The sequence below is a fragment of the Tyto alba genome, unplaced genomic scaffold, assembly GCF_018691265.1.
Source record: "Tyto alba isolate M040663 unplaced genomic scaffold, T.alba_DEE_v4.0 Super-Scaffold_2, whole genome shotgun sequence".
In the NCBI taxonomy this organism is placed as follows: Eukaryota; Metazoa; Chordata; class Aves; order Strigiformes; family Tytonidae; genus Tyto; species Tyto alba.
This window is the reverse complement of record NW_024881282.1, coordinates 14,507,807-14,533,251: the sequence shown is the minus strand read 5'-3', so window position 1 is coordinate 14,533,251 and position 25,445 is coordinate 14,507,807. Positions and strand designations below refer to the sequence as shown.

General features: G+C 40.3%; 1 protein-coding gene across 2 annotated transcripts in view; it reads right to left on the bottom strand.

Moving 5' to 3' along the window:
* Nucleotides 1-21,675, bottom strand: part of ARHGAP42 (Rho GTPase activating protein 42) — a 173,008-nt gene extending 151,333 nt beyond the window's left edge. For both annotated transcript variants that reach the window (XM_042793007.1, XM_042793008.1), the window contains exon 1: nt 21,171-21,675. In XM_042793007.1, the coding sequence (XP_042648941.1) occupies nt 21,171-21,324 (154 nt within the window). In that variant the 5' untranslated portion in view covers nt 21,325-21,675. The remainder of the gene's footprint in view (nt 1-21,170) is intronic.
* Nucleotides 21,676-25,445: the final 3,770 nt, after the last annotated feature.

Genomic DNA, 25,445 nt, shown 5'->3' with positions numbered 1-25,445 from the left:
TAAAATACTTCATACATTGGAATCGGTATTGTCAAGAAGTGTTTCTATTTGTTGTCAAAACCAAAAAAACAACCCCACAATATCAGAACCACTCAAATGACTACAACATTAATGAAGACTATTCCCTGACATGGACATAACTCAACTGGATTTAAAAAATAAATAAATAAGTTAAATAAAATAAGAGAATGGAATACCAAGGGGTGCTTGCACAACAGCTTTTTGAGTGAAAAGATACGTATTTGTGAAAATCACATGCCAGGGCTAATTCAAGAGCTTTCAGCTCTTATTCTTCCATACTCCTGAAAATTTCATTAGCAACCTACATAATCCTTGAAATATTTTACAGTCCAAACATTTTTTTTCATTTAAGGATCAAGGTAGGGCAGTAGTGGAGCTGTAGGGAGGGTAGCAGAAGACTGTTCAAGTTTCAGTTCTGCTGAGTACTGAACTCAGCAAAGTGCATATTTCAGCTGAGCGGAAGTATTCATCTCAAAAGAAACACAAGAGGATGTCGGCTTTAAGCCAACAAAATATTCAGTGATCTGGAATCTCACAGGATAGACCTACCAAACAGGCTTTGCAACTGTCAGTGCATGAAGGCAGTGACAAGTACTTAACTCTGTTGCAATCAAACTTTAGTAGATTTCCTGTATTATCTCTATTGACATTTCATGACAAATAATTCCTTTCTGGATCTCAAAGCAGCCTTACTATTTATCAGAGCCATCAAAAAATCCAGAGATCAGATTGGAAAAAGGGTGTTAACAGTGAGTAACATATTTTGCTGTGATATAGATGTTTATAATCAGCTTTCATTTTTTCCTTTCTTGAAAAGAAGCAGAAGGATGTCACAACCTTAAATGTCAGACAGCTAAGAAGATAGAGGAGAATGAAATTTAGGAAGCACACACTAACAAACATAGAAAAAAAAAATAATACACCCACATAGTGGTGGGATTTACATGAGGTCTAAGACTCTCAAAGGATCTTGGAATCACTGTAGAGAGTTCTTTTACAACGTCAACTCAGTGATCAGCAACAGTCAAAAATATTAAGGCTTATTAGAGAAACAAAGCATAAAGCAGAAAATATCATTATTTGATGCATTCACACCTTGAATATTACATGAAGTTTCTTGTAATCCATCTCAGAAAGGGCACAAAATGCTGACTAATTACAACCAGGGGGACAGATTTGATTATTTAAAAGCAGAAACTAACTGGACTACAACTTCTCTGAGTAGCTGGGAAACAAAACCTGCAAGGAAGAAGAAAGAAGGTTGTTAAAAATAAAAAAAATCCAAACCCACACGAACAGGACAGGCAATACATACAGGCAACACCTACATTTCTCATAGAACAAAAACTGCCATCATCAGATAAAATAATCAAGCAGCAGATACACAACAAAGGAAGAACTTTTGGCCTTTTCAGTGCATGCTGAAGTTGTGAAACTCACTGCTCGCTGTCACAGACTGCTGTGGAACCTAACAGGACACCTGGATTCAAACCCAGGTTAGAGAAAGCCGTTTCTGAAAAGAGGCTATTTGAGGACACATGGGGAAACTTTAACAGAAGGCTACTGCAATTTAGAAGTTCTCCTCATCTGACATATTTTAGAAGCTAATTACTTTTTCATGGGCCAACAACTGGTCAGTTTTATTCTGGAGGTCTGAAGGCACAGTGCTTCAAGGCTCTGCTGAGACTGCAGAGATGCCGACACATCTCTAAAGGAAAGTAGCTTCACAAAATCTGAAACTTGTATTTCAGTAATAATAGGACTTAAAAACTGAATGAATTCATTTGTTCCATGAGGAAACAATCAGATTCAGTAGAAGTGGAAAAGCTGTTGTGTCTTATTACTTCAAGTGTTTGTTTAAAAAAATCCAACAACTTTCCATATACTTGACATCTTTTTAGAAGCAGAAAACAGATTTATGGAGAGACCAAATTCCACATAGTAGCTCTGGATTTCTGAAACAGTAAAAACGCCATAAATCCCTCCTCCTAATTTTCTCAGAGAGACACAAATACAATCCTTACATAGGAATGAATAAGGGGTTAATAGAATATCACACTTCATATTTAAAGAGCCAACACACTTTTAATGAAGTTTAACAAAACAGTATGACAAAATTTGTATTGGACAGTATTGCATACAGCAGTATGACAAGTGCTACTGTACTGATAATAAGTATTATTAGAATAATCTATTCAGCCTCAGAAAAAAAATGCTGAACTCCTTCTATGCTTTTTTATTTAAAAAGTACTAAATATCTATTTTAAGATCCACCTCCTACATTATAAAATGCCTTTTTTAGAAATAGACAAATCAAACAAATTTAAACAACTTTTTAAAAACAGTGCTTAACCCATTTAGATATAGTAATTTTTCTTTATTTTAAATTAAAGCCATGTACAAAAACTGAGATGGAAGTGAAATTCCCTTATACTCAATTGCCACTTAAATTACTCAACATCTGCATCTATACAGTAAAAGACAAGAGCATACAAAATTACTATCCATACAGACAAAGAAAGGCAAAAGTTAAAGAAGATAAATCTCCCAAAATCACAGACTTTATTTTATGGTGGGACAACCGAGACAAGACGAAAGCAAGAACTAGGCATTCAACTGGCCTAATTTTTATATCTGCCAAGAATCCAGACATGGGATTTGATATACAGACAATCCAACTCCCACTGGTACAGAACCCCATAGTGTCTGTTCCTATCCACTGCACTCAGACCCCTCCCGCATACCCCACAAAAGGGAAAAAAAAAAAGAGAGGAAAAAAAAAAAATCAATATTTGAATCACTTAATATGTTTAAAGTTTTAAAAAAAGAAAGAACCCAAACAAAAACAAAAAATCAAGCCACTAAAACATTGCCCCCCAACCCACTACTGGTCACTAGTAAGAGTAATACTGCTGTCTTGTATTTCATTCCATTTGTAGGAATACCTCATTGTTTAAATGCCATTTTAATTTACAAAGGGAAAAGAGAAGTGTTTGTCAAAGCATCATGAAATTCCTTTGGGTACATTAAACATTCAAGAAAATACTGCAAGATCGATGCTTAATCCAGCAACACACTACTCAGTGCTTCACAATGACTCTTCACGACAAGTGACAAAAGTAGGCATGAAAATTAGTTTTTATTGTAAAATAGCCTTAAAGTCTCAAGGTGTATTGAAAACTAGCTTCTCACAAAAGACAAATCAAACAGGCTCTGAAGGGCCAATGACAACAGGAATTGTGAGAGTTAGTATAATATGCATTATGCTGACAAATTATTTAGAAACTGTCAGAAAGCAGGTGAAAAAAAAAAAAAGAAGAGATGTGATTCACAACAGTATTCTTGTAAATTTAAGATGAATACCATTCTCAGGTAAATTTGGGGTATGTTGCACTAAAATAAGATAACTGAATCAACAAAACAAAGAATTACATCATTGGTGTGCTGTGGCAACGTAAATAAAAGAATAATAATCACATTTTTAACCTGCTGTATTTCAACTTCATAGGGAAGGCGCTAAACAGTAAAAGTAGTATTATGTACAGTTATCAATATTGTACAAGAATATAAAAATCATAAATTCTTCAGTTTGTATGGAACCAAAGGAAGTAAGTGGATCCTGTGCATTTTTGGGTTAAATTTACTTTGACCGAAGACCAGTTTGTCTCTTGGAGCATGGGGAAAAAAGAATGGGGAAGTTGTACCTGTTAGAAAACTTGTATTTTTTCACTTCCCAATGAAACCTTAACAAAGAAATGCTAAACGAATTAAGCATTATCTTAATGTTTTAATTTTCAATCCTGCAATATAGCGACAAATAAAAGGTGGCAAAACTTAGGTGAACTTAGATCATCTCAACTCCCTTCTCCACAGGAAAATGAGTTGTGTCATACTGGCTAGAGTGCAGATGATGGCATCTTCAAGGAGCTAAGCAACAAAAGTTACAGCTTAAAGTGCAAACTCAGAAATCCTGCATGAGTATATTAGGAAAACTCTCAGCATACAAAGAAGATTTGGCTATGTAAACAGGAAATGTACTGCTGTGCCTACACCCCTCTTCATAAAATGAAATATTTTGGATTTCTCATTTGACCTTAGGCTCCCAAACAGCATGAAGATGCAGCAGCTCTAAGCTCACACAGCAAAAAGCCAACCATACTGACTGCATTTGTGTGAACACTTTATTTCCAAGACTTACATTTATGCCGACAAGAATTTTCTTGGAGACACACTTCTGTGTTTTTAAATCAGTGTATCTATTTTCTAATTAAACCAGTCATAGTAGTAGATGACAAGATAATGTACATACAAGAATTATGAGAATATTAAGATGTTTTAAGTAGCTCAGACAATCTGTATCTCAACAGGCTAACAAAGCTAAGCTAGTAACCCCACTTTCCTAACATTAAGGATATTTTAAAAATGTTAGTTTTGCTATCTTTACATACCTGCAACATAGCAACTTGAACTGAACATATTTATTTAGTGTCTGTGTATATGGAAATAGAGGTAGCATTACCATCTTCAACTGTTTGTTTTTGCTTCAATACATATTTGCACATGCATGTATAAACACTAAAATAAGCTATCCAGTCTAGTTTTCAAAATTCAGTGGGAAAAGAAGGGGGGGAAAAAATGCCAAAAATGGAGAGGAAAAAAAAAAAAAACAAAAAACCAAACACAAACACCAAAACCACCCACCCAGGATGGTTATTACAGCATTAAAGCCTCCATTTCAAATCACAGTCACACCAAAGGAGAGTAACAGAAGGAACCATCTAAGGTCTCACTTGAAAGCATTTTAAAATTTAACAAACAATAAACTATAAAATGTCTTAAGGATGTGTTATTCTCAGATTTCAAAGTTCCACATACACATGTACAGCTGAATAATATAAATTTGAAGACTTAAGAGTAGACTGAAAACATTTCTTCCTAAGGCAAAAAGGAACCAGTGCGATCAACAAGCCCAGCTATCACTGAACCAGAGTTTCAGGACATAATACTTCAACAGGTGTAAGTGAATGGGACTGAATCTTGCGGGGGAAAAAAAAAAATTCTGAACAATGTAAATGTTTCCAGCAATGAAAAGTCCATCACAGTCTTAAGGAAATATCTTACTAACTTTACAGTTGCACATTTCTGATCTTGATTTGTATAGCTTCTGCCAACACTTGGACCTTCATATGCTTTGTTCTGTTAGACAGAGAAGCTTCCCATCAAAATTATTTTCTGTGATATAAATATTTAATTTTCTCTTCAGATTAAGCAATTGCAAAAAAACATATCTTTTGTGGTGTTTGTGGCTTCCAGGAGTTTGAGCATTTTCCTATGTTCTTCATATGTCCAAAGGGTCTTCTCTGACCCTTCACAATTTTACAGCGTTCTCCTGAAAACAAGCAGCTGGGCCAGAATCAACACCCATAAATGCAACAAATACAGCCAATATCCATAAAACCCTTCAACTTATACTTGCAGAGATCAAGCATTTCTGGCATCTGTCAGTCTGCAAGACCATGATCAGCTTATTAACTGTATTCGTCTTCCTCTTCCACCAACCAACTACTTTTCATTGTCTGTTAACTGGCCTGTAGGCATGCCACATTGACTATTTCTTGACTTGTTGAAAATGTCCCCAAACAGATTATGCAAGGACAACAAAGAGTGATGTTTGCTGTGATTCTAACAATTTTATTTTCAACTCTCAAAAAAGAAAAGCAAGTTTTCCAAAACAGAAGTCACACCATAACTTTTAAAAAACAAAAAGCAGCAGCAAGAAAATTCCCTCTAAAACCTAGAACAAAGCACTGGCAGTTGTCAAGGAGGAATTATGTTGAGAAACTGAAGTGCATTCACTTCCTTGCTACTTAAATTGTACTGAATTACGTCAACAAATTTACAAAATTAAGGTAACATATCCTAATATCCAATCTGTATAATATACCCAGTTAGTAAATCCCTAGATGGAGATTTATGAGTCAAAAAACATCTCTCAGGCATTCATGATGCTTACAAAACTGCATTATTTTTTCCTAGTTTTATCAGCAGGCTTGAAAAATAATATGCTAAAACTGAGAGGGGAAAAAAAAAAAGGGGGGTGGTTAGTGGGTGAAGGTAGTACTACCCATATTACATCTCAGTAAAAGTATGTACCTGTGGTTAATCAAAAATTAATATTCCCAAAGATTATTTTAACCCCATATTTTGTTGTGGCTTAAACTAAGTCCTGTTTAACTACATCTGTTACCAATGGAAAGTAGCAGTTCTTTTCTTCAGGTCTGTTTTGAACTATTGGACCTCTGCTTGGTCCTGCCTGGTCTCCACTGTCTGGCTCCTCAAAGCACAACTCAGATGGAGAATCTAACCCTTAAATTACTGTGAACTGCCAATCCCCAACTCCTGAAAGCACTGACTGACGACTATTAATAAACCTTTTATGTAAATAACACATACCACCGGACAAGATTCACAAAAGCATCTCTGGGTACACAGAGCAAATTAAAATCTTTATTATAAGCTAACTATAAGTTTTATTAAGGAGCCATTAGATAATTTTTCTTTGTCTGTGCTAAAACAGACTCTTTATGGAAGTATGCAAGTTAGTACAGCTTATATTACAAGGTGAAATATTTGACAATACTTTTTGAAGACATGTATTTTTACATATACATGTTGGTTTTAGCTGTAGCAGTAATTCAAATGTTCTCACAATTACTGCTGGGAATTTTACCTCTCCTACAGTAAAGCTCAAGTCTTACCTATTTCAAAGTTTCCCAGGAGGTAAACTCCATAGCTCTATAGCTTCCATGTGTATGTAGGCTAACTAGTAATCCACAAGAGGGACAAGGAAGGGTATTTCTTCTTCAAGTGCCAGTATACAGCTTGTTTTAATGGTAGTGCTAGTGCTAGACATTAAAAGGTTCAATAACGGAACAAGTTTTTTTAATAGATAACCTCAGGCTTGGAGCAATCTTTTTTAAAGTAGCAAGTTCCTCCTGCATACTTTCTGCAACTTGGCAGTCATTTTGGCCTTAGAGAGAAAATAACCACCCCTCTGCAGTATTCATGGATTTGAAATAACAGTTTATACATAGAGTACATCCCAAGAAGCTGAGTTCTTATGTTCTTCCTCCCTCCACTCCTCCTCATGATTCGTAAAAAGGTTAAAGGCAAATTAGGTAGGACATAAAAGGGTGAGAAGATGCAAGGAATGGACTTAAAGAGAAATGTGAATTTTCTGAATGGTGCAGTCACAATGTTCCTAGGGCCTTGATTGCATTGGCAATCTAGGAAGGCTTTTGAACACCAAGATGCACCAGAACAACACTGTAAATGTGTCTGTTCTTTATTTAAATATGACCTGCAATTCTAAGAACTGCAGCTTTAAAGAACTGATCCACACATGTTTACACTGATATTGGGCCACCTACTGAAATGAATCAAACTATTACAGCAGGAAAAAAAAAGTTAAAATTCACCCAGTTACCCCTTCTTGTGCACTTCCAAATAGTAATCAAATAATTCAGTTGACTCAAAAAGAAAATTACTTTACTATGAAACCCTGCCCTATGTATTGCTTGTTTTACCAAGAATTTGTGTTCTTTTTGCATGGCAGTGAGACAGAGGCAAGGGTGAGGACTTGACAAAGAAGAGTAAAGACTAATTTTATATTTGATAATTTTCTAGAAGCAACCAGGTATTTTTTGCAGAAAGCAGGACAAGGTCATCATAAAAAAAGTATATCTTTAAGAGAAGATTAAACAGATCACCTAAGTGCCTACCTCATCTAAGATTTGTAAAAAAAGAATTACAAGCCTTAGCAGCTTTTAACTAAATCATTTCCCTGTTCCTTTCCTTTCATAAATTCACTTCTCCCCATCAACAACAACAAAACAATTCTCAAATCAGTCATCAAATCTCTGGATGGCAGCTGCTTGTAGAAGAGGAACCAGAATGCGTCTCTCCCAAAGACAAAAGTACTGGAAGTACTTGGAGAAGAGCTCTATTGGGTTTACAGGGCAAGGTTTTGGTAGCAGCTGAGGAGGTCTGCAAGGGTGGCTTCTGTGAGAAGACACCAGGAGCTGACCCCATGTCAGATATTGATGGTTCAAGCTGGCTCCAAGTCAGACCCACCACTGCCCAAAACTGAGCCCATCACTGAAACTGGTGGTGCCTCTTTGATAACATATTTAAGAAAGGTTAAAAAGCACTGTGCAGCAGCTGGGAGAGAGTCATGAGAAAACAGGAAAGAGAAAGTCCTGCAGACACCAAGGTCAGAGAAGAAGGAGGGCGAGGAGGTGCTCCGGGTGCTGAAGCAGAGATTCCCCTGCAGCCTGTGGAGAAGACCATGGGGAAAAAGGCTGTTCACCTGCAGTCCATGAAGGACTGTGGTGGAGCAGATACACACACTGCAGCTCATGGAGGACCCTACAAAGCGTGGATGTGTCCTGAAGAAGCTGCAGCTTGTGGAGAGCCCATGCAGGAGCAGGCTCGTGGCAGGACCTGTGGCCTATGGAGAGAAGCATGCACAGGAACGGGTTTTCTGGCAGGAATTGTGGTGTGTGGGGAGCCCACACAGGAGCAGCCCCTTCCTGAAGGACTGCACCCTGTGGAAATGACTCATGCTGGATCATTCAGTGAAGGAGTTTACTCTGTGTGAGGGACCCCATGCTAGAGCAGTAGAAGAATGTGAACAGGAAGGAATGACAGAGATTACATGCTATGGACTGACCTCAACCCCCATTTCCCATCCCCCTGTATTGATCAGGGGGAGGAGGTAGAAGTGTTAGGAGTGAAGTTGAGCCTGGGAAGAAAGGAGAGTTGGGGGGAAGGTGTTTTTAGTTATGTTTTTACTTCTCATTATTCTGCTGCATTAATAATTGGTAATAAATTAAATTAACTCCCCCAAGTCTAGTCTGGTTTGTCTGTGGCAGTAGTTGGTGATTCCCTGTCTTTATCTCAACTCCCGAGCTCTTCATCTTATTCTCTCCCCTGTCCTGATGAGGAGGGGCAGTGAGAGAGCAGCTGGGTGGGCACCTGTCAGCCAGGCAAGGCCAACCCACCATGAGAACACAGCTCACACATCAGACCTCTTTAGTTCCTGAAGAATAAAATTATTACACAAGACAAGACAAATGTGACTTAGCTGTCACTGGAAACTTGTACATTAACTTTGGCTATAATTTGATGTGCAATTAAGCTGTCACTGCCATAGACTAATAATTTAATGTCCTGTCTCTATTCTTCCACCTACCACCCCAACTTCCACAATTGCTTCCATTCCCAGGTTCCTTATGCTCTGCCAGTATAAGCACTTCCACAACTGCATAATGAACCAAATCAGGAAACTGGGACACATGGAAAATTATTCAGCAAAGATTATCAGTTTGTTTAGATCCCTGATCCAGTAGAGCACTCAGCTGAGCAAATACCAATGCTGATACCACTTACAGGACAGAAAGGGGTGGAAACAAGGTCTGAGAGTGGGAAAAAGGAATGGGTAGCCTCTGGAGGTTTTCTGTTTGTTTGCTTAGCAGTAGAGCTGGCTTAATACAGCAAAATGCAGCTTCAGACAGATGCTTTTCAGTAACCACCTTTGATTAGAAATTCTGGGAGAACTACCAGACAGATCAACCACTCTACACAGGAGAGGGCAGAAACAGAGGTGCTACAGTAGGAGATACAAGAATTCAAAATTACTGCACAATTAGTGTGACATCCACTAGACAATGCCTGTGACCACAGCTCTGAAGTAGATGGGGGAAAAAAAAGTCAAATTCACATCACAATTCACCTGATACACTGTGAGCATTCCTTCCTACATGGCTTTGTTTAGTAAGGGACTGACCTACACTGTGACAAGCTTCATGAATACGTAACTTGACAAAAACCTGTCTGACAACATAAGTAATCAGTTGATCATTCAGTTTAAAATTAAACAGAAGAATAAGAGAAAGAAAGAAGCCTGTAACAAGAGCTGGACATTTCAGAAAAGCAAGATCTGAGTAATTAAGGGAACCTGAATTAGATGTGAGTGTATATGGAGAAACTGTAAAGCTACAACATGAGTTACCTTCAATTTACATGTTAGCGCTAAGAAGAACAACTGCATGAAACACAATGAAATCAGCTCTAACTGAAGAAATTATATGGAGATGCTAGCAGAGGATCATGGACTGGGTGGGGGGTGATGGGTGTGGAATTGGTATTCAACTATACATGCATGTTGATGTATTTTAAGAAGTTAAGATAACCAGGTTTGGTACCAGAAACTAGTGGAACTCCAACAGCACAAGAACTAAGTCTGCTACCAGTGTGGTACTGTGGCACTCCTGCAGCCACAGGTAAAGGCAGTGCACTCTCACCAGACACTGGGTAGTTTCAGCCTAATTCAGGATATTTTCACAAACACATTAATACTTAGAAAAATATAATTCTGTGCAGCCAAAGACAAACTGAAGTAGAATTTAGAAAGTAAGGAGAAACAGCTTTTTTATCTATAAAAATCAAACAGGAACACAGAGCAAAACAATGTGCAGTAAAGATGATACGGAACAGACAGCCTAAAGATTAAAGTATGACCCCAACTAAAATTAATACTCAATCTCAATTTCCAACAATGCTACCAGTGTGAAAACAGCAGGTGAAATTCATATGAATGAGTACACTAAAAAGGCAAATTTATCACACTGTTACACAAATAAGAAAAAGAAAGACTTCCATAAACTCAAACAGGTTTTAGGACAGATAAAATTTAACACTGTCCTGGTTGGGGCTGGCCTAGAGTTCCCGTTGGTTCGGCAGCGGGAGGAGCTGCAGCACCCTGAGACCCCAGGGGCTCCCCAGGTCCCAGTGCCCTCACCTGTGTGCGGGGGCGGGGGGAGCACAGCTGGAGGGCTGGGCCCGGATTGGCCGATATCCCATGTCATGTGACACTGTGCTCACTATATAAAAGCAGGAGTGAGGTCGCAGGGACTCTCACTTCCCGGAGCGTGGCTGTGGTGCCATTATGTTCGGGATCGCCGGCCGGGAGCAGGTGGGTGGTGAGCAGCTGTATTGTACGTTACCCGCTGATACTGCTGTCAGCGTATTGTTCTGTTACTAAACTGTTTTTATCTCAACCTGCGAGTCTCCCTTTGCCCCTCCGAGTCCCTCCCCATTCCCAAGTGGGGGGAGGGTGGGTGAGCGACTGCGGGGCGTTTAGCTGCTGAGCACAGGCTTAAACGACGACAAACACTAAAACTCTAATGCATGAAAACACAAGACTTTTAACCCAAGATTTTTAAATTGATTGAATCAGAGTCTGCTCTCATAATACCACAAACAGATGTCTATAGAAACACAGATAATGATCCAACACAAATGATCCATTAGGTTGACCTTAAAATCAAGCAATTATTTACAACACTGAAAGGAAAGAACAATTAAAAGCTTAGAAATTGATAGAAAATAGGGTAAAAGGCAACACAGATTTATTAGGTAAACTGCATCAGATCAGTTGGTATCTCTCTTACACAATATTGAAGATTTATTTATTAAAAAAACAACCAAACAAAAAAAAAAAAACAAAAAACAAAAAACAAAACCAAACAAACAATGACTGTAATACTACAATAGATCGAATCAATTAGTCACCAGTAAAGCACATGATACCAAGCTGCAATGGTAGTTTAATAATTACAGTGGAGAAGATGAGAACCTACGCAGAAGCTATATAGATAAGAAGCAACTAGGAAAAGGCTCTGCTGCTAACACCCAAAAAGAGGAATATCATTGTTGGATATCATTCAAGGACTGATGTTGAGACCAATCTGATTTAACATTTATGCCCTGACTTTGGGAGAGCTTGGCTGCTACTACAGAGTAGGGAGGCATTACTGGCAGAGAACATTGGACTCTCATCTCTTAAAACATGGGAGTGAGGAAAAAGAAAAAAGCAGGGGGTGAGGGGAAAGCTGAAAATAAGTTTGAGGTGTCCTCACCTGCAGGAAACCAAAGGAAAAAAGAAATATTTTCGTAAAGCACAAAAGGCAAATGATAATTAAAATAAGAGGTTTATCTGTCCTTGTAATTCTACAGGATCAAATCACAGAATGATAGAATACCAGGTTGGAAGGGACCTCAAGGATCATCTGATCCAGCATTTCTTGGCAAAATCACAAACTGATTCTTCTTATTATTACCTGCTTTATTTTTCATGATGTTCATTTGACTTAAAGGCTCTTTACAGAAGAAAAATAATCCTATTGGTGATACCTACTTTCATTTACATAATATCTTTCAGTGAACAACAGTACCTTTGCAAAGAGACACTACAATGCACATCTGACATGCAAACCTCTCTTCTTTAAGCAACCTGTAAAATATCTAGCGAGATCAGTAGTAGAACCAACTATATGACCTAGGCATTGCAGCACCTTGTATCCTGCTCTGAATATTAAGTTGAAAGAAGGTAAGACTTCTGAAGACATACAGAATTTCCATACTATTTTCCCATGCCTGAATTATACTAAGCAAAACATCAGCACAACATATTCAAGTTTCTGCTGTCCTTTGAAACACAAATTTGCATAATTCAGGACAGGGAAGTGATTTAAATTGATAACTTCCTGAGCAACTATACTGTAACATACCCCAGAGTTCATAACGTGCTGTGAAATATCTTTCTAATTAAAGTTATTTGCATTTCACAGGGTGCCAGTGGAAGGTTAGATTATTGCCCAACAGTACCTCAATCTCGTATTAATATGGAAAAAGGTGAAGCTATTTTTCTTCAGCAAGATCCTGAGATTTCTTTACTTTTTACCATACGCTTGAGAAATCCCTAGCATCATATAGTCAAAAGACAATGATAAATATTGATTTGATTTAATGATTGATGTTCTCACAGAATACAATGAGCAACTATCAAATCTGTGAACATTATTATGCTACTCTTGTTTCCTGTACTTTTACTTCTAATCTCCTGAACACTTAAAACCAAATTCAGAACAGCTTTAGAAAAGAGCTACTAAAATGACCAAGAAACTAGAAATTTAGGAGAGAGGATGAAAACAGCTTGTTCAGGCTATCAAAAGGGTGTAATTATTCCCCAAGCAAATCCAAGGTAACAGCAGTGAGGAAATGTTGAATGAAAGGAAAATAAGCATAAACAAGTTTGAATTTCCAGATTAAATTTATCTTTAATGATTTACTCAACAAGGTTCTAGAACAGCTTTCTAGCAGAAATAATAATGACTGTTTTTAAAATAGAGTTTGTGAAGTGGGGATTACATGATGTAACACTAGCAGGAGATTGGATTTAACAAAGGAAATCCATGATACTCAATTCTCCTATATTCCAAATCTATTTATAATTACAGTTTTGGAACTATAGGAAGAAAATAGAAGGCAAAGACACAGCACTGCTTTACATATCATTCAGTAGAAAGAAGGGCTGTATTGTCCTCTATTTTTCACAAAGGATGGACATGAAGTTATTTACTATTACAGGAAACTGCAAATTGCTGTAGCACTTCTGCCCATGAAAACCCAAGAGATCTGTACAAGTTCAGTGACCACAGCATCATATTTTCCATTGTAGTAAAGACAATATTCATGAAGCAGCTGGTCTCTTATTAATAGAATACATTTATCTTATTCATAGCAAATGAAGCATGGAGCAGACAACAAGCCAACTGGCCCATTAAGAAACAGATTAAATCTGACCTTTTCAAAAACCAGTTTAAAAGTTTGAAAACCCTAATTTAAAAAAATGCACAACATTTTCTTAAAGCAGAGACATAATTTCATATGGCATCTGAAACTCAAACCCACACCTGTGGTAACTTCACATAATCCAATTTAAAAATATCACTAAAGAATACCTGTTTCAAAATTAAGGCACAAGAACACCCACGTTGAGTCATTCAAGCACTTTATTAACACAGTACACATTATTGACAATATGGGAAGTTACTTACAGGAGTTCTTGGTTCAAAATGAAACATCGTGTGATGGACAGAAAATACTGTGCTCCCTAACAGTCCACTACATACTAGTACTTCTTTTCTCCATATGTATTTGGCTAAAGATCATAGAATCACAGAATGGTTTGGGTTGAAAGGGACCTTAAAGATCATCTAGTTCCAAACCCCCTGACATGTGCAGAGACACCTTCCACTAGATCAGGTTGCCTGAAGCCCCATCCAGCCTGGCCTTGAACACTTACTTCCAGAGAGGGGGCAGCCACAATTTCTCTGGGCAACCAGAGCCAGTGTCTCACCACCTTCACAGTAAAGAATTTCTTCCTTATAGCTAATCTAAATCTACCCTCCTTCAGTTTAAAACCATTACCCCTCATCCTATCACTACACTCCCTGATAAAGAGTCCGTCCCCATCTTTCCTGTAGGCCCCCTTTAAGTACTGGAAGGCTTCTGTAAGGTCTCCCCAGAGTCTTCTCTTCTCCAGGCTGTACAACCCCAACTCTCTCAGCCTGTCCTCATAGGGGAGGTGCTCCAGCCCCCTGATCATCTTCATGGTGTCCTCTGGACCTGCTGGAGCAGGTCCATGTCCCTCTTATGCTGGGGGCCCCAGAGCTGGACACAGCACTGCAGGTGGGGTCTCATGAGAGTGGAGTAGAGGGGGAGAATCACCTCTCTCAATCCACTGGTCTCGCTTCTTTTGATGCGGCCCGGGACACCGTTGGTTTTCTGAGCTGCGAGCACACGTTGTTGGCTCATAATTTTCCATCCACTAGTACCCCCAAGTCCTTCTCTGCAGGGCTAGTCTCAATCCACTCATTGCTCAGCCTCTATTTGTGCTTGGGATTGCCTTGACCTATGTGCAGGCCCTTGCATTTGGCCTTGTTAAACTTCATGAGGTTCACACGCGCCCACCTCTCTAGGCCGTCAAGGTCCCTCTGGACGGTATCCCTTTCCTCCAGCATGTCAACCGTACCACACAGCTTGGTGTTATTGGCAGACTTGCTGAGGGTGCACCCAATCCGACTGTCCATGTCACCAACAAAGATGTTAAACAGCATCGGTCCCAGTACTGACCCCTAAGGAACACCACTCATCACTGCTCTCCACTTGGACATCAAGCCGTTCACTGCAACTCTCTGAGTGTGATCATCCAGCCAATTCCTTATTCACCAAGTAGTCCATCCATCAAATCCATGTTTCTCCAATTTACAGACAAGGATGTCATGCAGGATAGTGTCAAATGCTTTGCATAAATCCAGGCAGACAATGTCAGTTGCTCTTCCATTCCCCAACAAAGCTGTAACCCTGTCACATAAGGCCATCAAATTTGTCAGACGCAATTCGCCCTTAGTGAAGCCGTGTTGGCTGTCAGTCACCTCCTTGTTTTCCCTATGCCATAGCCTAGTTTCTAGGAGTATCTGCTCCATGATCTCACCAGGCACAGATATGAGACTGATGGGCCTGTAGTTCTCTGGGTCTTCCTTTTTCCCTTCTTAAAAATGGGGTCTATGTTTCCCCTTTTCCAGTCAGTGGGAAATTCACCAGACTGCCACTTCTCAAATATGATGGGTAGTGGCTTAGCCACTTCATCTGGCAGTACCTTCATGATCCGCAGATGCATCTCATGAAGTCCCATGGACTTGTGCACCTTCACATTCCTTAGATGGTCTTGAACCTGATCTTCTCCTGCAATGGGCAGTTCTTCATTCTCCCAGTCCCTGCCTGTGCCTTCTGCATCTTAGGTGGTGTGGCTGGAGCACCTGCTGGTGAAGACCGAGGCAAAAAAGTCTTTGAGTACCTCAGCCTTCTCCATATCCCGGATAATATGATACAAATTGCAGCTGCTTTAAACACTAGAGGAAGCAATTAAACTCCCTCTCTGGCCAAGAACCAGCTTATCATTGGTATCTTTGTGTGAAAGGATGAACAGTGTTGGAATTGTTTTTGAAAGTTAGTCCATAATCCTTAGATTACTCAGACATCAGCAGAAGTTGAGCAGGACAGTACAAATGACTATCAGAAGTAACAGAACAGCAAGGGAGCAGATGATTTAAACATTAATGGCAAGTTTCAACTTCCTTTAGTGGGAAACTTTTTTTTCAATTGGCAGGAGAATCATGTAGGTAGAGACTAAGAAATGTAACCTGTTGTAATGCCCTCCCTCTCACCCAACCCTAACATGAAAGGCAAGTTTATGGATTTTTGTATTACATGACTAAAACAACTAAAACCAATCCATTTTCAAAGGCAATGTGAGTTATTTCTGAAATTCCCCCTAGTAAATTATACTTTTATAGTTCCATGTTTGCCATTGTAGTATCACATAGAGAATATGAAGAATCCGTTGTTTTACTTAGAATCTAAATTAATAGAAGAGAATGATTGCTATCAAACTTCAGCAGTTATTGTTCAATGAACTCAGTCCTGCTCCAGTTAGAATCTGGAAAAGACATTTTAAAGATATAATCTCATGAAAATATGTAAGGCCAAGATATCTGGGAAAATGCATCTCTGGAAAGATACAAAGGGGGTTTTTTCCACATGAAAAAAAAAAACTCCCAAGAGAGATAATAAGATCATAGATTCTTATGCTGTAATTTTATCATTTTTTTCCCAGTCAGCTAACCCCCAAAATTTTTATACATATAGATAGGTTCATCACTGTATTTTTATAACTAGGTTTATGAGAGAAGAAAATCAGCCCTGAAAACTGTATGTCAAAACAGTTTCACAACAGACTTTTCTGTGTGGAATTTCTATAAAACCCTGATGAGAAATACCCCCTCATGCCTCCTGCAAAAGGCAGTATTTCCATTTTGTGCCTGTTTCTCTGCATGTTAAGTAGTAAAATAAAACTACTAATGATTGCTACTAAATTACAAATTCCTAAAGATATGTTAAATCTTATTTATATTACACCACAGCTCTGCATTACTGTTTGCACCATAGCACAACACTTTAAAAAGCGCAGCATTACTTAAAGCACCTGCAAATCAACAGAACTTACAACCATTTAAACCAAAACTTATGAACTCCTCTTCTTGGAATACATGAACTTGTTGCTAAAATAAGACTTAAGTTGGAGAGAGGTGGCCTCAAAAATCAGAAGGAAAAGCTGAAGGCTTCTGCTCAACAGTAAACTATAAGATCACCTGTACAAGGTGCATGCTACTTTTTTTGATTGTTTAATGCTGTATTCACTAACTTCAGCAGAATGGTAGGCCTATTATGGAAATTAAAAACACACAAGTATTTCTATAATGACATTTCATATATAATCTATATGACAACGCTCTAGACTAGGTTGCTTTTTCACAAGGCAACTACAAAGGAATTACAAAGCATACTACTGGCAAAAAGTACAGGAAAAACAGACTTGATGTTTTAAGTGAAACCAAGCTGGAATCAGTAAGAAGGAGAAATTTCAATTTCAGCTGATTGGCTCAGTTTCCAAACAGAAGTGGAGCTGACTTGGAGCTGGGGGAGCTTTGAGAAGCTTCTCACAGGGGCTGCCCCTATAGCCCCCTCCCCTGCTACCAAAAATCGCACCACTCAAACCCAGGACAAAGATCTATTAAATTAGGTGCCTGAAGAAGTTGTGAAATCAACAGTTACCTAATAATCAAGAAGGCCAGTTGTAACAGGAGATCATTTTTTCTAAGAAGTTTTTCTTTTAACTTATTCATAAGTTAACAATAAAGAAAACCTCCTCCAGGTGCACCAAAGAAAACTATATGCTCCTACTTAAATTGTGCCTACACACAGTTAAATCTCTGTCAAAAGATCTCTTTAACGTAACAGGAAACTTCTTGTATGCATAAGTGAAGCCTTTCAAGAGGTAATGTATTTATTTATTTAGTAATGTGTTTAGTACATTAGTTGATTTGAAAAAAAATATAGTCCCTCAGTGCAGAGACTAGTTGTAGGACAAGGCTGAAGTAGGCATGATGGCCATACAAATGTGATGCTAGCACCTAACTAAATGGGACCATATAATCTGTGCTCTTCTGGGGTAGTACCAAAGTTTTACATATTTAGAAAGAGAAGGAAACGGTGCGAAAAACAATACAAAAAGGCTGCTGAGGATTTGGTATCAGTTCTAGCAGTATCAGCACTTACTGCATTCACAATAGTCAACTGCTGCTTCATGGAGCACAGTATTACAGCTCTGCATACTACTTTGGAAAGTAGCACTCTTCAGAGTGAACGTAGCAAAACCACATTAAATTGAAGTCTGACCTTATCTTGGGACCACTCCAATTAAAATGCAAAACGTTTGCATACTACATTAAGCGTATTTGTTCTACCTTCAATTTATATGGAATCTCATCAGGTATTTATAAACATTGCATTTATACAGTAACTTCTTAGATACTGGATTGTACATAAACTAGTATTTTGTAACTTTTGTAATACAGAAGTTTAATTCCACTTGAAAAATCATGCACATACTGTAGTTTCATATATCTTGCATTTAGGCAACTTTAAAAGATTATAGTATTTTCTAACTGCATTAAGGCAGCTTCACCATCTCTTCTCTAAACATGGTCAGGAAGGATATGTTCCAAAACTTATTTCCACTGGAGCACTGCTGCATAATCCACATTCTTGCCCCAACAGAATTGATCCTCCAAAATTATATGTAAATGAAAAATCCTAGATCACTTAAACAGATAAAACATGGTAAATCATGCCCGTTGTTCTCCAGGGCTTGTAAATTATTAAATATTCAAAGATCAAACCAAAAGATTTCAGCACTGAAATGAGCTAATTACCCCAGTGTTTGATTACATATTATAAATAAATAAATAGATAAATAAATAAATAAATGCCTTGCACAAGTATTTTACACTCCACTCATTTTAAAGCTGAGTAGGAGTAGAAAGTGTGCTTTAATGAGTCAAAAGTTCTCTGCTTAGGAAACATACAATTGTGCTACTTGCCATAACAAGTACACTGTCCTTGTAGCATCTACACTGGAGTCTGTACAGTATAAATTCAGAATTTCTATTTTGTGGAGAAAAATCCAGACATTTCCCCAATTGTCCTAACACAGGAACTAAGGCAGTATTCTGTGGAAGGCACGGTCACGAAACTAAAGGATTTGAAATGAACAAAAGGAGAAATATTTCTTACTGCACCAGACCAGACCTTATTTTCCTAAGGCTAAAAGACACTACAGGACACAGCACTTTAAAGCTTCACATAGAATACAATAAGCATTGTGTCAAGCACAATAACATTTGAACTAGAAAGTTTTTAAAGTCAGGAGAACTTTCAATTTAAGTAGTCATTACTTGAGATAGAAATATTGCTTCTCCTTGAAGAGGGAGAGAATTGTTAAAACATGTAGACACAGGGTCTAAGTCTAGCAAGGACTCACAAGTACACTTCACCAAAATAATGGGATTACTCCCTTCAGAATCAAGGTCTAAATTACTTCTCAGGAATGATATTTCTTCTCCAGCAGTCTCTCTTTGACAACTTAAGAAGAAAGTTGTAATTGTTCATTAAGCAGTTGATTTCCAGTGCTAGTCCAGGTCAAAAAAGTACCCATGTAGTATCCGAACCTGTCATTACAATTTGTGCACACTATCTTATAGGTCCAGGTTTGTAATAGTAAATTTTTATTAAGCTTATATTTTTACTACTTTAAACAAGCTCAAACTTCCTGTTTTATGGATAAAGCATTTTAGCAAAGAGAAATACGTAAAAGTACAATTAAATGAAACTTTTTTTTCTCTGGAAAGAAAAATGCACCGTTGAGTTTTTAACTATATATATACACATATTTTCTATTTATCCTATCATCTCACATTCTGTGGGCATGGATACAGGAATTTATTGAATTTAATACAAAGTTACATAAGATGCTACACTTGTATCCATCTACTCACTAGAACAGAGATGTGTCCAGAAATACATGCACTGTATGAAAAAAGTCTCAAAAAGTAACTGCTTTATGTAAATGCAATGCTGTAAATAAACTATATACAGCTGATGCATGAACAAGTACAATTAACAGTCAATCCTATTGTTGGCCAAACAAAATCTTCACAATTTGACCTACCCCAGGTAAAGAGATAAACTTCGGGTTTAGACTTCAGGTTAGCATCAGTTAGATTTCTTATAAATGAAGGAGCTCATTGTAACACCTGTTCCCTGTCCACATAAAGAGAAATACAGCTACCCTGCACCCCACAAAAACTAGCATACCATGTCAATGTGGCAGATATTTATAAGGATCAAAATGATGCTTTCCCTTGAACATATGTTGCAACACAAGAAGCTCTAAATTACTTCTCAGCTCTACCTGAATGAGAGCTCTGGGTAACAGGTAAGAGAGATCCAAAGTAACTTAAAGACAAGAAATAGATGGCAGAGTTACAGGAGAGGAGGGCAAGGCGAGTCTAGAAATGCTCATGGCAATTCCCAGTTCTCACTTTATGCTCTTCAAAGCATGAGGACCGTTTTAACACCCCAGAGGAAGCTGTCAGTGCTGAACTTACTTTCGTGCTTTAAAAGCATGAAACTGTTCATCTTCATCTCTCAGAATCTTTCAAAATACATAAAAGTTAATCTATTACTTGAAGATGGGGCGGAGGAGGGGGGAAGGGGGGAAAGGGGTTGAAAATGCGGTGTGGCGGGGGTGCGTGAGATATAAACTCTCTTCATGAAATATGAAGTCTCTCCATATAAATTCACTTCAGCGTCTTGCTTTGCCCATTTATTCCGGCCACCTCCATCACCCAAATATACCTCATTAGCAGCCAACGTCCCAGAACCAGAACCCCCGGCACCACTACACGCCCGGTCCGTACAGCGACCTACACCGCGACTTTCAGTCCCCCCAACCCCTACCCTGGGCTCCTCCCCGCCGTGCCCCGGCCGGCCCGCCTCGGCCGGCCCGCCGGCCCCGCTGTCCCCGCCGGGGAGGGCGCGGCCGGGCCCCCGGGCCGGGGCAGGGCCCCGTACCGCCCCCGCTCCCCGGGGAAACCCACCCAGCGCCGCCGCGGGCAAGGCGAGGCGAGGCAAAGCGGAGGGGAGGGAGCGAGGGAGAAAGTTTACGAGGCGCGTTTCGGCGGCTGCCGGCAGGGGAGCCCGCTCCCGGCGCCCATTCAAACAAAAGAAGTCCCTTCTCCTGCCCGCCGCCCCCGGCTCCCCGGCCCCGCCGCCCCACTCACTCCGCAGAGCCCCGATGAGAAGGCTGCCGTCCTTGATCAGCTCCTTGATGAACTTGTTCGTCCGCTCCAGCTCGATCTCGTGACACTTCAGGCGCTCCCTGAAATCCGGGCTGTCCAAGTAGGAGTCGCTGAACTCCAGCGTGGGCAGCCCCATGGCAGCGGCGGCGGCCGCTGCCCCCCGACCGGCGGCGGAGGGGCGGGCGGCTGAGGGAGGGCCGCGCCGAGAGACGGCGCTGAGGGCAGAGTGGGGGGACGGAGAGGCGAGGCGGAGCGCGGCTGCCGCCCCCTCCGCCTCCCCGGAGAGGCTCCCGACCCGCCGCACCGGCCCCCTCAGCGCCCGCCGCACCGGCGGCGAGGCAGGCTGCCCTTGGCGGCGGAGGCGGCGCGCTCCGGCGGCTGTCACCCAGCTACATGCTGACCGCGGGGCACCGCGGGCTCCCAGCGCCGCCGCTCCGCTGCTTCCGGCAGCGCTCCCTCTTCCTCTCTCCCTCGCTTCAGTGTGAACCTCCCCCGGCCCGGCCGAGAAGCCCTCCTCCCGGCGCGGCATGCTCACACGCCGGGGATGCGGCCCCGGCAGTGCCCGCCCCTCGCCGGCCGCCGCGCTCTGCCCTCCAGCGGCGGCGCGGGCGGGCCCGCCCCGGCCTCGCCTCGGCCTGGCCCGGCTCGGGGCGAGGCGGCGGGGCGCGGAAGGCTCGCGCGGCGTTGCGAGGGCCAGCGCTCGCCTCCTCCTTCAGCTGGGGCTTCGGGAGGCCCCCAGGAAGGCCGGGAAGAAGGATCCACCCCAGGGACAGGGAGGCTTGAGGTGGTATTTAAAACCGTGCGCTCGGAGGAGGCCGGTTTGTGTCAGAAGAGCAGCCCCCCCCTTCGCTGGGAGAAGGCGGCCGCCGGCCGGGTGCCACAGCTGGGCGAGCGGCCGGTGCTTGGGCCTGCGGCTGGCAGCCGAGCGCGCCTGCCCCGCCGAGGGATCTGCCCCGGCCCCCAGCGCGGCCCTGGGCGCCTGCCCGGTGTGCGGGTGCGGGCCCGCGGCCGGGCCGCGCCCCGAGGGAGCGGGGTGGCGAGAGGAGAGGGCGGCGAAGCACGGCGGGGGAGAGCGGGAGGCCGGGGAAATGGAAAAGAGAGGAACGTCCATGTTCTGCCGTGCCACTTCGTTGCTACGAGGGGATACAGCCGAGCCACACCCATCCTGAAGAGGAGCATCAAGAAACTGCAAGCCTGGTTACTACAGCAGAGTTGTGTTTTCCAAGCACATGAGTGGTCTTGCCTCCTGTATGTTTATCTGGAGTGTTTTTTCCAGACATACTGTGTCAGTATGCAAGTATGTATACAAATCTACATCCGGGGTTTGAGGAGAGCTGTCTGTAAACCTTCAAGTCAGCAATAACTCCGTTGGAAACAACCAGCAAGACTGGTCGTAAATAATTGCACTTCAGAACAGCCCACCTCTTGCCAAAAATAACGTTCAAGGACATGGTGATGCTTCTCTGTTAGATGTGTACATGCTCCTACCAAATTATTCATAGTCTTCCTGTTCACACAGCTTAACGCAAAAGCGGGGGAAGGCTCACAGCCGCTGCATTTTGTAGTTCCTTGACACAACTTGTGCTCCTCACACTTCTTGACCATTCATCAAAACTCACTTCTTTGTATTCACAGTAGATTTTTGTGCGTATCAGAAATGCAGGAAAGGTGCTTCAATTTCTAACCGTATAGCTTGAAGAATTTGTTGAAATGAAAAAAAAAAATAGTAATTACCTGGTTTTACAAGGCTGAGATTCCCTGCCCACAGGACAATCTCTGAGCTAGCTGTCAAAATGATAATAGACCCATTGAAGATTCTTAATTCACAGTGATCAAAAAACTCTGCTTATCAACATGTTGTCTGAGACAAATTATTTTTTTTTAATAATAGGAAGAATAAGACTGGAAAGAACTGTTGGGTTAAGAAATTAATTTCCTTTTTAAGACAGTAGCATGTAATCTCACTTGTAAACTATTAAACTTCATTTAAAATCTAGTTGAACTATTGGAAGAATGTTCCAAATATAATTTTTCTGTTTATTAAAAACCTAATATTCAGCCTATATACATTCAGAGAGTCATTTTAGACACACCTGTTCTTCCTTCAGCATCATCTGTAGCTGAAAAGATTCTTTGTCTTCTACCATGTTTATTCTTTGATGAAGTTCTAGCATGCAATAATGTTATCTCTAAGCCTTCCATACAAGAGCTAAATGAATCAAAGCTTTCTGTCATAAAATACTAATGTCCTTCATCAATCTCGTAGTTCTTGTCTATATCTCTTTAAGTTTGATTTCATCTTTGATCACATTTTACTGAAATTATATGCAAGGCCTTGTTCAGCCACATTAATGGTTACACTACTGCACTAAACACCTTTGATGAAGATTGTATTTGTCTATTTCATGGCAAAATTATTTTTGTGACGTCAGTAAGTAACTTAGATTTTATTTTTCCTCTATTTTCTTCCAGTAGACTCCAAAGTTAGAGCAGAAATATCTCTTGATCCCAAAAGCATATACTTAGCATTTTAGTTCAGAGCAATTAATCTGGTACTCAGGATGATTCTTTTTTTTACTATATAATGTTCTCATCTTCAGAAGTTCCATAACCACATTGCTGCTTTTGGTATCAGGATCATGAATGGAAATATTAATGAGACCAATATTAATAGTGCACTCAGCAATATTTCTTAAGAACTTTCCTCCAGCCTGACATGCTCCCTCCAAGTAACTTCCCATTATCCATGTAACTGGTTCTGTATGTTTCTTGGAATAATCCACATCTTTCTTAGCTGAACTGAGAATATCCTAGCATACAGTGTACCAAATAGCATGGAAAAATCCTTCTAGTTCACATGTATTGCCTTCTCCTTTTCTCAGAAAAAGCTTTTATTTTTAAAGAAATAGATTTGTTAAGAATGATCTTCATTTCATAAAGCAACATGTGATCAGATGTACATCCAAACCCACATTATCTTCTGCTGGCACATAAAAGGTTAATAGTTGACCTCAGCTTAATGAGCATTTAGGTTGCATCTGGAGGAGGATCTGGTGAGTGATTTGGCACACCTGCAGAGACGTTAACTAACAAAAAAATCTTGATGAAATGATAAGTCTTAGTATATGATTTGTGTTGGAGTTAGGTGGAACCCAGTATTTTTTTTGCTTTCTAAAGAAAACAAGGTATTTGAAGGTATATTTGGGAAGTGTAAAAGGTGTAAGCTTCATAGTGAGAAGGAAATAACCAGATTTATCTCTTGGTTCTGTTGTTTTTGTTTTTTTTTTTTTTTTTATTTTCCCTGAGAAGATTCCAGTACAGGGCCGTAGTAGAAACATTAGGTTTCAAGACTTCAAAAGATGGGAGAAACTGAGGAGAAGTCTGAACATACTGAAAATCATCTTTGTTGAAAACTAACAGTATGCTAGAAGAGGGTGAGCTATACTGAATGACAACTCATTTAGACACCTAAGTAGGTAGAAGCACCAGTCCCTTAAGTAGAAGGCTCTAACGGATGAGTTAGCCTGATGTTATGACCAGCTATGAAGAGGTGAATGAAAACTGAGATACATTTTTTTTTTTTCTGAAGCACGGGGAGGTTTGTCCTGTTTCATCCACTTCTATGTTTGTTATTCTGAGCTTATCCTAAAATCTTACGTGTTAATGAGGTCACATCAATTACTGTAGATTTTTCCTTCATCTGAAATGTAAACACTGAACTGTAACTTCCAATCAGTTGCCCTTCTCTGACTAAAGGATGCCTGGGGCATATTCTTATCACAGTCCTATCAGCTAGGTTGCCTGGGAGGAGAAAAGGATAGGTGTGTATTGGGAGGAGGAAAGGATAGGTGTATATTGGTACTGCTTACTATAGTGTAGGTCCCCTACTCCTACAGTGAGGACATGCCTGTATGTGCAGTCCTCCATGTTGTGTCTCTACCTAGCTCTATGAGATGCTGTTAATTTAGCAGTTAATACAGACAAGGACCATGAGTGTCTCTTACCTAGAGAGGAATATTTTAGAGTAGAGACTGCCAACTTGCATGTTATTTCTTCTGCCTCAATGTACACAATTATGGGAAAATTACTGCTAGAGCTCTATGACATTGCTCTGTCTTCTGAAAACTGCTTCTTTCATTTGAGAGAGTGGGATTATAGGCAAAAGAATGCAAGGACACTGATGCTTTTAAATCCACCTGAATTGCTTGAGTGTACAAGATTATCTCTGTACCTATACAGCAGAGAAAATACTAATAG